The sequence below is a fragment of the Melanotaenia boesemani genome, chromosome 7, assembly GCF_017639745.1.
Source record: "Melanotaenia boesemani isolate fMelBoe1 chromosome 7, fMelBoe1.pri, whole genome shotgun sequence".
Classification (NCBI taxonomy): Eukaryota; Metazoa; Chordata; class Actinopteri; order Atheriniformes; family Melanotaeniidae; genus Melanotaenia; species Melanotaenia boesemani.
In genome coordinates, this window is record NC_055688.1 from 4,133,507 (window position 1) to 4,146,123 (window position 12,617).

At 41.0% G+C, this 12,617-nt stretch overlaps 1 protein-coding gene across 1 annotated transcript in view; it reads left to right on the top strand.

The window, feature by feature from the left end:
• The first annotated feature begins 8,568 nt into the window (after nucleotides 1-8,568).
• gfra3 (GDNF family receptor alpha 3) overlaps nucleotides 8,569-12,617 on the top strand; it is a 77,264-nt gene continuing 73,215 nt past the window's right edge. Inside the window, exon 1 of the mRNA XM_041989313.1 lies at nucleotides 8,569-9,062. Within this exon, the coding sequence (XP_041845247.1) occupies nucleotides 9,023-9,062 (40 nt within the window). The 5' untranslated portion in view covers nucleotides 8,569-9,022. The remainder of the gene's footprint in view (nucleotides 9,063-12,617) is intronic.

The window sequence follows — 12,617 nt, forward strand, 5'->3', positions numbered from 1 at the left end:
GTGAAGCATCTATTGTGATGGTAGTTGTTACTTGTTGTGATGTCACAGCGCTGTCCACCATATGCTTCTCCCCCAGAGAGACCAGGCTCTCACTGATTAGCTGAACAGCTTGTAGCCCAACAGGCCATGATGTTGAATGACCTCTGGGGGAGACGTAATTTGCTTGATGGTGTAAGGTTATAACACTCATCATAAAAATGGTCTTCCTGATTACATTTAGTGATTTGTATGGAGAAACTGAGAAAGCTGTGTGTACCTGAACACATCGTCGTGCAGGACCCTTGCTCCCCTGTCTGCTGCTGATATCAGGCTTATGATTATGTTCAAAACAAAACCGGACAGTTTATTTCAGTTTCTATTTATCTGGCTTCCCGTCGTTCGCTGAGGACTAATCTGTTACACTCAGGTGTAGGCATTTTCCAGATACTCACCCATAAAATCTAAATGCCATCTCAGCTGATTCTTCAACAATTACAGGAATTGCATTGTGAGGAAGTGTAAGCTCATGATGGTGGACTGGGCATGTTACAGCTATTTATGCTTTATCAGCCTTAAAAGTGTCTCCTTTAGCTTCTCTCTCCTCCATTTCCACCCTCATCCAGCTCATCAGTGAACCTGGCTGCCCACAGGAGCTGCACAGCTCTCCACCACTGAGGAACAAAAACACAACACAATGAACCCACACATGACGAGCAATAAATGCTGTCGACATAATGTCCTCAAACATTACAGACAAATCATTCAGACACAAACTTCAACTAAAGCCTCAAAGCCAACTAAGTTTTTCCCTCGTAGTGAATTGGCAATATTTCTAACACTGATTACATCTTTTGTGTACACATAATTTACTGTTTTTCAGCATTTTCATGAGACCAGCATGCTTACAGATGTTGTGTATGGTGTACACCGTAAAGAAAACCTTTGCAAATGCTGGATGAAATGTCTGGAGATCAGTGCTGTTATTTGCAGTCTGAACCACAATCACAGAGAAATGTGCTCATGTTCACGGCAACGTGATGGGGCTGCAGCTGGTTACTGGAGCAGTTTGGAAGAGCATTTTCTTCAATATTGGAGGTTTTGATGAGAGTTCTGCAGATGGAAATGTGCCTGTGGAATAATCCTGTGCCACTGTTTTATAGCAGAATCAGAGCACACAGGTATACAAAGGTATTCTACAGATCCTAAAAGACCAAATTTATTTTTTAAAATGTAAAACTTGACAGAAAATGTCAGAAAATTAGTGTTTGATGGGTTATTTCTTTGTTGTAACAATGCATATTAATAATTAATCTTTTACTTTGGAAAGTCTGTTTATTTCCTTTTAAATGGAGACTCATTTGTGAAGAAACTGTATTTGTGGGATGAGCAGCAAAGTTCAGTATGTTTGCTTTACCCATGAAAAACGTCAATCATCCAGTCCAATATAGCAAAACAACACCAAACGAGACTCATCTGCAGAATCAGCTGAGAAGTTTTTCATGCTCGCAACCCACATACTCAACTCTGCTGCTCATCCCACAAATGTATTTTCCTTACAAATGTGGCTCCATTTCTATCCTGTATCTTCCTCAAATTCAGCCCCCCGTTGTGATCTTTGTGGCCAAAAATGTCCAAACACAAAAAGCTACTATAAAATAATTATAAATTAATATATAAATCAATATTTTTCTACTTTTTCATGAATCACCTAAACAATTTCAGACCTGCTCGATTCTAGCAAACATTTCATTTTTAAGATATTAAGCCTTTTTAAAACTGTTTGATTATTTTTCCAGTTAATAGTAAGGGGATGGGTGTATTGCAAAGATTACCAGAAAATTTGATTTGATTTCATTCATCCATATTTTATGTGGTATGAGATTCTTTCTCTGGGAACCTTGGTGGCAAAAAATGTCCCACTGACTTCCATGAAAACTACATAATTTAATCTCACAGTCATTCCACTTTAAAGTAATTTTTTTAATGACAGCATTTCATTTGGAAGAAAAGTGGTGATATTTGACATTTTACTGGATTCCACCAGGTTCAACTGTGTTGAACCGTTTTACCGTAGGACAACCAGAGAGCGTTAAGACTCAGCTTGTTTGTGTACGAAATATAAAAGAGTTTGAAAATGTTGACTTGATGTTGATTAGGAAATTATCACACCCATACAAACCCAAATCATCCCCCAAAAAAATGTACCAAAATGCCCAAAGAGGCCATCAGGGCTCAAAAACACAAACTTTCCAACAGTATAAGATTTTTTACAAAAAAAGCATAATTACAACAAACACTCATTTACTTACTTGTCCTGCTCAAAGTTGAGTATTGATAACTACAGCAGATATTTTGGATCGCCACATCGCAGCTATGACAAATAACCTTAATGATGAGGAATTAACTTGTCACATGCTGATGTTTGGTCAAGAGCCCTCTGAGACCGTTTTCATAATACAGTGTTTCATACAGAGGCTCCATTTTACATTAAATTAATGAAGACAGGAAAGAAAAATCAAGCATTCAAAATAAAAAAAATGTGTTTTGTAAAGGTTCTTCAGTGCCTTAGTGCATCCTGTGGCTGTAGGTACCCTGTGTGTTGGAAAATAATAATGAAAGTAAAATAAAATGAGTAACTTTTATTATAGTTGCTTTTTGAGAATTTATTCTAATAAATGTCATATCAGCAGAGACAGACTCAATCAGAGTAGATATTACCACAGAAACATTTCCATTCTGCAGGCAGTCTGAGTCCTTTATGATCTTGTTGTTGTTGCATGTCCAAATGAAATGAAAGTGAAGCTGCAGTGGTTTAACAGGTGGGGCCTCCACAGCCCTCTAAATGACCCCACTTTGTAATCCACCGCCTCTCAGAGACAAAATAGCTCTGATGGCTGCATGTGCTGGAAAGTAGCCCATTATTGTAATATTGCATAATTCCTTCAAAAGTGCCTGCTTTCATGGATTCCTTCTCAGCCGATGCTGCTGAATTCACTGCAAAGTCCCTCATATTGCTGTGGTTTTTTCACGTCTGTGTGCTCACTGAGGATTTAAGTAAAAACATCTGCATCTATTTACTAAATTAAATCATTTAGGACATGATTACAGCAAACAAATAACATGGCTCTTATCATAACAACCAAACAAGAAGACGACTGAATCATCCAGAGGAGGATATTCCAACTTTTCACCATATAATGTTTGCCACATATGAGCTGTTGTTGTCCTGCAACATGTTCAGAGTTCAGAGAATTTTCCAGAACACTAACCCTTTCCCAGCAGTGTCTCGTTAATGAATGCCAGCATCTCTCTTATGATAGCCAAAGCAGAAGCAATGCCATGTTTTCTGTTAGACTGGGTGGGATAAATGTGCTGGATTGTTGGTGTTTCAGCCTCATTATGTTTCCACTGGTGCTGTTTGGTCCACTTTAACCGAATCCTGGTCCACTTCCACAGATAGTACGGTCCGTTTGGAGTATAGTACACTCGTTCTCACTCTGCTGTGGACCAAAGTCAATCTTTTCTTTTACATACACACCAGCTGTTGATTTCCTTTGTAGGTGCAGAAAGACAAACATATTCTGTACAGGCTAAAGATTACCTTTTATTATACCTTGTTAAACTTCTGACCTTTGCGTCTAAGATGTAGAAAGTAGAAATCCATCTATAAGATAGCATGTTCACCACGAGCTCCCAGTTTAGTATCTCACCTACCAATGAGTCTGTGTCTCATCCATATGAATGTGTTTGAACTGCGTAGATGGAACTGAATGTCTGCAAAGCAACAGTATCATGGTCTGGTTTCCTGAAAGGTATGTATTTGAGAGTGTGCACTGAGGAAGTCAGATTCCTCGCCGAGGTGAGGCCTGAGATCTCTGCTGACTGTAATCCCTCTTATAAAACTAAAAGACACAATGGCAGCTGTTTGCTGTGACTCTTTATTTTAGCAATCCTGGTTTTTCTGAACCTTCCAACACGGTTTTAATACAGAAGATGTGCTGGAGCATTATGACTCTTTAAGATTATATTTACAGCTAATGTAGGACATTAATAAATAAACAGAGTTTCCAGAAGCATTAAGCCTGTCCAGGACACATAAACTCCACCACAACGCAAGGTAACTTCCAGCCATACCCCTTAGTAGTGCGTAATCAGATTTCTTTCCTATAAATTCTATAACTTAACGTTCTTCCCACACAGCGAAATATTTTTGGCCCAAATGTGACCTTAACTTACAGGGTAAAGGTACCATCTGAGTTAGCTTTACAGTTTAGCTTTTACCCGTTAAGGCCCGACCCATGAAGAAATGGTAAGAAAAGTCCAATTTCTTAAATATGAGGTCTTTATTTGGTCCTTTAACAAAATGTAACAAAGAAATTAACTTTTTTTTTTTTTTTTTTTGTGATACATTAAAAATATTATAATAAGGTTTTCTGCTTCTGGGTATCTATTAGGGGACAGAAGACGAATATCAGACATTGCTAAATGTCTCAGAAACTCTATGTGACAAATATGTCACGTCGGGCTCTTATGGGTTAATTTGATATTATCCGAGACACTCAGGAACTCACCAGAAACAGGACAGACGAGCTGCAGGATTAAACTGAATAAATTGAAATGAACTGCGAGCTTTGCAGTGATGTGTACAGCAAGAAGATCTGGTACCTTGTGGAGCCTCCATGTTCTCTTCATGCAGGTGTGGCTTTGAGTGGTTGGTTGTCTCATTTGTCTCATGCCATGACTGAGCGTGTGACAGATTATATAAACTTGTGGACAGCATCGTCCCAACAAGGACAGTGAAATGCTTCCCCAGTAACAAACCCTGGATCACCAGTGACCTGGAAACAAGACAACCTTTGGGGACGGAGACAGGGAGTTAATGAAGACAACAGAAAAACAACTCAAAACAAAGATGAAGTGCAAAGAAGACTGGAGAGAAAAGTTAGAAAGCAGCTCCAGCAGAACAACGTGAGGAATGTGTGGTCAGGAATGAAAAAGATCACTGGCTTCAAGTTAAAGGGGATCAGATCAGACAATCCAGCTCTGAGTCCTGTCGTCTGCAGAAATACTCTGATTACTCTGCAGCTGTGGGGAGTATCAGTGATGGAAGCTGAGTCCAGAGAACTGGTCAATGTGTGAGATGGCGCAGAAGCAATCACCTCATCTAGAACACAAACAAAAGAGGAGGAACAAGAGTAAACAGTGTTTGTTTCAGGGGTGCCCAAGTCCAGTACTCAAGATCTACGATCCTGCAACCCTTCCTCAACACACCTGAATCAAACGACTGGCTCATCACCAGGCGTCCGCAGAGCTGAATGACATGTGGATGAGGGAATTGAGCCATTTGATTCAGGTGTATTGGAGAAGGGTTCCATCTAAAAGTTCCAGGGTAGTAGATCTCGAGAACTGGACTTGGGCACCTCTGGATTACATCCTGAGAGAAGAGGTGGAGGTGGTGGAGGAAATCCTCAGAGTTCAGCTGGACAATAGACTGGACTGGAAATGCAACAGAAGCATCTAGAAGAAAGAACAGAGCAGACTCTCCTTCTGGAGGAAGCTGAGATCCTTCAGCATCTGCACCAAGATGTTTAATCTTCTATCAGTCTGTGGTGGAGCGTTCCGTCTGCTCTGCAGCATCTGGGTCAGCTGAACCAGAACCCGAAGAGTGAAGAAGCGGAGCAAACTGATCTAGAAGTTCCGATTCTGTTCTGACCTGGAGTTCCTGGACAGGGGTGTATCCAGGAAAAATGTTAATGGTGGGGCCAATCAATAGATTTCAATATCTCCAATGTCCATCTGGATCTTTCCTAACTTTGGTTAGAATTAGAGTGAAATCGAGGAATTCTGGAAAAACAGCTTTCAGCTCTTCCCAATTTAAAAACTAGAAGTGCTCACATTTTACTTACTGGTTGGCTGTGTCGGCCAACATCGGTTCTATTACCAAATACATCCATAACATTTCTTTTCACTGCTGTCATTAAATCAGAAGTCTGTGTACCGGGAGAGGGCACTACAAAAGTCGGGCCAGTGATCGGTCATAATCATAATGAAAACGTCTTTAAAGTTAAAGATGTTTTATCCTTGTGAACAGAGAAGTGTGATCCAGTGTTAGATACAGGCTGCTGCTGGCTGTAACCATGGCAATAAAAAAACATTAGCTCTGTAAGACTCTCTTCGCCCTTTTTCCACACAAACAGAAAACATGGAACCGCCCCCTTAGCTTCCAGCCAATCACAGAGTTTCACTTTGATTGACAGGTGTGTTATCTCTGAGCTTCTGCTGTGTTCAATGACACTCTGTAAATGTCAGAATTCTTCCAGTTTATTATGGTGGTGATAAATTTTATTTATCTTATGTTTGGTATCATCATTAATCCAGAAGTATCTTGTCATGTTATTATGATTTTACATCCTCATTTTACTCTATTTTACTTACTTACTTTTAATTATCCAATTTTACTCTGATCTTACATTGTAATTTCCCTCTGAGATAAATAAAGTATTTTTTAATGTCTCATCTTACAGTAGTGTGGTGAAACTGCTGCTGATATTGATCTAAATCTGTGAGAACATTAAATATTAAAACTCATGCTTACATTTTTGCTAGTCTGGCTGCTAGTTTGGTTGTTAGTGGATATGACACAATTCTTCATATGAAAGTCTCTTTTCACAAGTTTTAGAATTAATTAATCTGTCAGTAGTTTATGTTCATGCCTGTAATGGAGCTGAATTTACTGGTGAACTGTAGAAATCACAAATTTGACTATCTAGAAAATGAATCCCTCACGTCACAGAATGCATCTTTTGTAAGTCAAGGTCAGCTTTATTGTCAATTCTGTAGCATGTTCTGAACAAACTTTGATGTGATGAAATACAAGCATATAAGCCAATAAACAAAACAAGCCAAACAAGTACTATCACTAAGTAAATAAACATAATAATAAACAGACAAAGCAAATTACAGTCAGCAGACATGTTTATGGTTATAGTGCAAAAAGAAGATTGACTCAGCTTATTGTCTGATTAGAGTGATTAAAGTGGCTGCACAGGCTGCATAGTCTCCTTCCTGATGGCAGCAGGCTGAAGAAGCTGTGTGATGGGTGGGTGGGGTCTCTCGCCATGCAGAGGGCTTTATGGGTGAGGTTAGAGGTGTAGATGTTTTGCAGGTAGTGGAGAGAGGCACCAACGACCTTTTCAGCTGCTGTTACGATGCGTTGGAGGGTCTTCCTGCAGGACGTGGAGCAGGCACCGTACCACACGGTGATGCCGCTGGTCAGGACGCTCTTGTTGGTGCCTCTGTAGAAGGTGCACATGATGGGGGCGGCGCTCCAGCTTTCCTCAGTTTGCAGAGGAAGTAGAGATGCTGGTTGGCTTTCTTGGCCAGTGATGTGGTGTTGATGGTCCAGGAGAGGTCCTCTGTGATGGGCACACCCAGAAACTTGGTGTTGCTCATTCTCTCCACCATAGCCCCATTGATGGTCAGAGTTGCATGCTGGGGGCGCGTCTCCTGAAGCCCACAACAATCTCCTTCGTCTTCTCCACGTTCAGAGAGAGATTGTTGTGTTCACACATCAAGGCCAGGCGGTCCACCTCGCTCCTGTAGTCTGTCTCATCCTCTTTGCTGATGAGACCCACCACAGTCCTGTCATCTGCAAACTTGATGAGGAGGTTGGAGCTGTGCAACCGTGCAGTCGTTGTTCAGCAGAGTGAAGAGGAGGGGGCTCAGCACACATCCTTGAGGGGCCCCCGTGTTTAGTGTGGAGATGCTGGATGTGTTCCTGCCGACCTGAACTGCCTGTGGTCTCCCGGTCAGGAAGTCCAGCAGCCAGTTGCACAGTGAGGTGAAAATTCCCAGCTGGTCCAGTTTCAGAATGAGCTGAGGATGATTGTGATGAATGCTGAACTGAAGTCTATGAACAGCATTCTGACGTAAGAGTCTTTTGCATCCAGATGTGTGAGGCCTGTGTGGATGACTAAATGGGACATTTTTGTTCTAAAAAAAGTGAGGATAGAAACAGGAGTAGCATCAATTTATCAAACTGCCTTTTAAAAGGGTAAAATCTCTGAAACTGTCTGAATGTTTGGTATTTTTGAACAGGATTGAAATTTTTCCCAGGAAATTTACGCAGAAAAAAATATGAATCTGCAAAGTTTTATCAGTTCTTTGGATGTAGACATTTTTGTCTGTGATGACTTAAGAAGGTAGTAAATTAAACTGATGCCTGAGGGTATAGTGAGAATTTACTTTAGAAATAAAGACAACTGTGCTGGTAAATATGGAAATCGTCTTCTCTTTTGGGCGGCTGTGAGGGTGTGTTTGGGGGGCCCATAAAGCAGATGTGGCTAGAAGTGCCCCTGAAACAATCTTCTGTTCAGGTACACCAGATTTTTGTTAATAAATAAAATATTTGTGATGTTTTAATTAATAATCTGAATAAATATGTTCTTGTTTACTGCATAATGTTTAATGAACTATAGAAACATAAGTTATGTAGAAAACAGGAGATCATGTGACTGCTCTATAATGACCTAAATAAAGGACTATTTCCACCAGACTGTCCCTAAAGGTGAAGATGGTGATGGTGGGAGGGGAGGAGGAGGAGGAAGAGGGGCAGGGAGGAGGGTGTCAGCAGTTAATAACCCCAGCCTCCTCTCCCTGGCAGCATGATGATCGCAGAATTCTCCGGGACTTATTTTCCAGCGGAGCTTGGTGGTGATGAGCGCCCGCGCGCAGAACTGCAGCGCGTGACGCCTGACATTTCCTCCATCTGAGCTGGTAGATTTCACCAAGCAGCGCAGTGTGTGAATGCTGGAGCTTTGGCACACACACGCGCGCGCACAGTCCGGCTGAGAGGCTGATTTTCAGAGCGCACTTCTCTCCGACAAACCCCCCCCAAGCCTTCCTCTCCCTGTTCTTCCATCTGGGGATTGGAAAGTTCAGGACCAGGCGGAGAACCGCACGCGGACGGTCTCGGCTCGGCTGCGTCCCGTCCCACGTCCCTCCGTGTCAACCCGCACCACACCGGCTGTCCCGAGCGGCAAACATGGGTCTCTCCGGGATCGTGCTCGTTCTTCTCTTCCCAGGTAGGAACCCTCCGCTCGGACTGCTGGAAGATGAAGCAGAATGGTGAGATGAAGGAAACGTTTCAGTTTTGGCTTAGAACTTAGATGAGGATGAGGAGGACGATGAAGAGTTTAAATCTTCTCTGAAGTTGTGTTTTGGGGTCATTCACTGATGGAAAAGGACAGAAAAGCTGCAGTAAAAATAAAAAGGTCATTTCGTTTGGTCAGCCAGATTCTGGGCAGGAAAAACGAACCAATGGGAAGACAGAAATGATTTCATCATGCAAAGAAAAATAAAAATTCTCCAACTTGGCCTGAAATTCTCAGCCTGCTCGGGTCTGATGAAGGTCTCTGTGTCAGAGGAGGAAAACATCCACATTTTACATCATTTAAAGTTTTCAGGTTTCTTCTTGTGTCTATATTTCCTGCGCATCCACGATCGTGTTTATTTAGATATAAACAGTTTTTTTAAGGACTTTTAGTTTATTTTCAGCTCTAACTGACATCATGACAGTATTTCATATTTTTTCCTGACACAAAGATGCATTTATTCTTTCTTTTTAATTCATACTTAAAAGCAGTAAAACGGGACTTTGACTTATCAGCACAAACACTTAAATCCAGATCCACTTCCATCCTGACACCTGCATGGCAACGCTTCTTCAACACTTCCATTTTCAGTATTTTCTGCTTCAGTAACGTTTTTTCTGTTTCTAATTAATGAATCTATTGCTGGGTGGTGAGCAGGAGCTCGTCCTGAAAAATCGCCTTGCTGATTTTGAAATGAAACAAAAAGTGGAACGAAACTAACATCTTTCTACTTTAGTGTAAGAGTGGCGGGTTCTGATCTTATGTGCTAAAAGCTTGCAAAAAACAATTAATTAGAAAGAAATAAAAAAGCCCTTGTAAGGGTGTGGTTCAGCTTGAAGTTATGGGTTATGATATCTGTAAATGTTCTGGCAGGTGCAACAGTATGGAGGAAGATTTGGACCAAATGCCTGCAAATTTCAGAGAAGCAAAAGAAAAAATCATTAGATATTTTAGTAGAAAAATCCTTTCTTTTTCTTGTTTTTGCTGATTTGATGTGAAGGGTTCAGTGTCAGAGGGCGTTGTCTGAGCCTCATCAGGATGCCTCATCCAGCCACATTCTGTCTGCAGGATGTGATGAAAGCTGACAGAATTCCCTGGAAAACCACCTGACATCACCTTAAAGCTAACAGGATGTTAATTCTGTTTCAGATTGACTTTAAACGCCGCCTGCATCCATAAACGAAGCCAAATCACAAACAGGGGCTGTGCGCTAATAAGTTAATGGCTGAATTTTCACGTTGCATTGGGTCTGTTTACTGCAGGCTTGTCCTTCCTCTTCTTATTTAAATGGACTCTAATGAACCCCAACCAGCCCTTTGACTGCAGTGGTTAATATGGTCCCTTCAGTCTGAAATGTGACTTTTCTACATCACAGTCATTCTCCACCACCTCAACGTCTCATGCTCCTGCACCCAACAGGCTTGGAAGTTAATCTTTCTCCTGAACACATATATTCGTGTCCATGTTTGTTTGTTTTTTCTGTACATGAGGTATTTCAATAATCTCAGACCTCCAGTGAAGACACTTCTGGTTAAGGATCTTTTGTTGTGATCCGAGCTGCAGCAGGACTAATGAAATTCCCCCACAGTGCTTTTATATACGGGTGTGTAGAGCAGCAGGCCCTCTGTGTTCATTAGCCGTGTTAATGATTGTCCACCTTGTAGTGAAGCTGTAATGTTGAGTGACAGCCTCATATATCTCCCCGTCTCTCCCCTTTAAGCTCACCCATCTCTGTTTTTTCCTCCCCCCCCTCAAGGCTTTCAGGTCATGTCTAAATTTTCTTCTTTTTTTTCAGTCTCAATCTAAATTCCCCTTGGATTTTCAGCTGTGGCGTCAGAATAAATGTTCAAGTAGTTCAATGAGGAAGTGCAGTCAACGACGCCAGCGTGCAAACACATTTGGAGCAGCGGTAGTTGACCATCTTAATCGTGCACAGACAGGTGTGCATGTTTGTGCGTGTTTTATAGGTAGGAAAGGTGTGTAACATGTGGTTTTGTGAATGTGACTGTGAGGGTGACTCATTTTTACCTCATTTTTTGCCACAATAAGAAAACCTTTGGTTTCTTTGTTTTTTCCTTTACTTTCTTACTCTGCTGTAAAATGTAAAATGTTTATTACTGCTTACAATTATTGCTTTAACAAAGACGGGTGGTTATCAGATAAAAAAATACGTGATAGACAACCATCTGTTCCACCATCAGACCAAAACATCTCAGGGATGAACATGTGGTCGTGGAAACCGACCTCATGTGCTCGGACGTAAAGAAAAGAAATGGATTTTTAAGTGTTAGTGAATATTCTAATGATGAGGTGTAGACTGGTAATACTTATATCATCATCAGTGTCTCAGAAGCGGTAGTGTGTAGCTCTGTGGGGTAAATTATGATGAATTGCTACCCTTTAGGTGATCTACGGAAGTTTTCCAGGCATTTTTATCCCGTCCAGGAGGTTTACAATCCAGCCACTAAATGTAGTTTTATTCAGAGACTCTATCTGGTAAATCCACAATGATCCATGATAACAGATTATTATCACATTTCATCATAAAAACATCACCATCACTACTATGTTGCTAAGAGACCTCTATTTTATACCTGGACCTGATGATGAAGCCACTTCCTGTCAGACTTCTCCACCAATCAGAGAGCTTAGATTGACGGTAACGTCCAATCAGGAGCAGCCAAAGATCAAACAGTGAGCAGAAAGTTATATGTGTGTGTGAAAAGAAGAAAAATAATGCTCCTCTATGGCTGGAATAAAGCCAAGAAGGACGTTTTCTGATGCACGGTTGGAGCCACAAAGCAGCTGAGCTGGAGTTGGTTTAGTGAGGATAGCAGGTAAATAGTAGCAGGAATAACTGGAAATGAGGAAAAAGTGGAAACATGGAAATAGTTTCTGTTGTGTGTTTGTTTCAATAACAATATTTTTTCTCCTGAAAGCCAAGACTTGAGAGAATGATGAGATGAGAAAAGGCTTGGTCACTGTTGATCTGTGTGTTATTTCTACAATGTATAATAGAGAAATTGGTTTTTGGAGTTTTTTGTAGCATAAATGTTGGCAACGTGGCTGCATCTGCTTTGTCTTTTAGGTCGTTTTGAACCAATGTCTGATAGAAGTCAGAGGACAGTATATTAAGATTTACTTAGACCATTAGACCATTTACACAGCAAAGCAAAAGTTACTCATGTGGAGCATCACAACTACTGGAAAACAGCAAAATACGGAAAATAAACATCATGTCTACATATCTTAATGAGGGATGGGTAACAAATTTTGAATTTTTAGATAGTCATTTAGTTAATCCAACTATTGACTATACTGTACAACCGTCTTGTTTTCACCAGCACCTAGTAGCAATGCCTTACTACCACCACAAAGTGATGTCAGATGCCAAACTGCAGGACAGAAAGAACACTGCACTGTTGCTAGATTCTGGTGCAAAGTGTTTGGTGCTGTGAAATTCTATGCGAATGGAGTCCAAACATG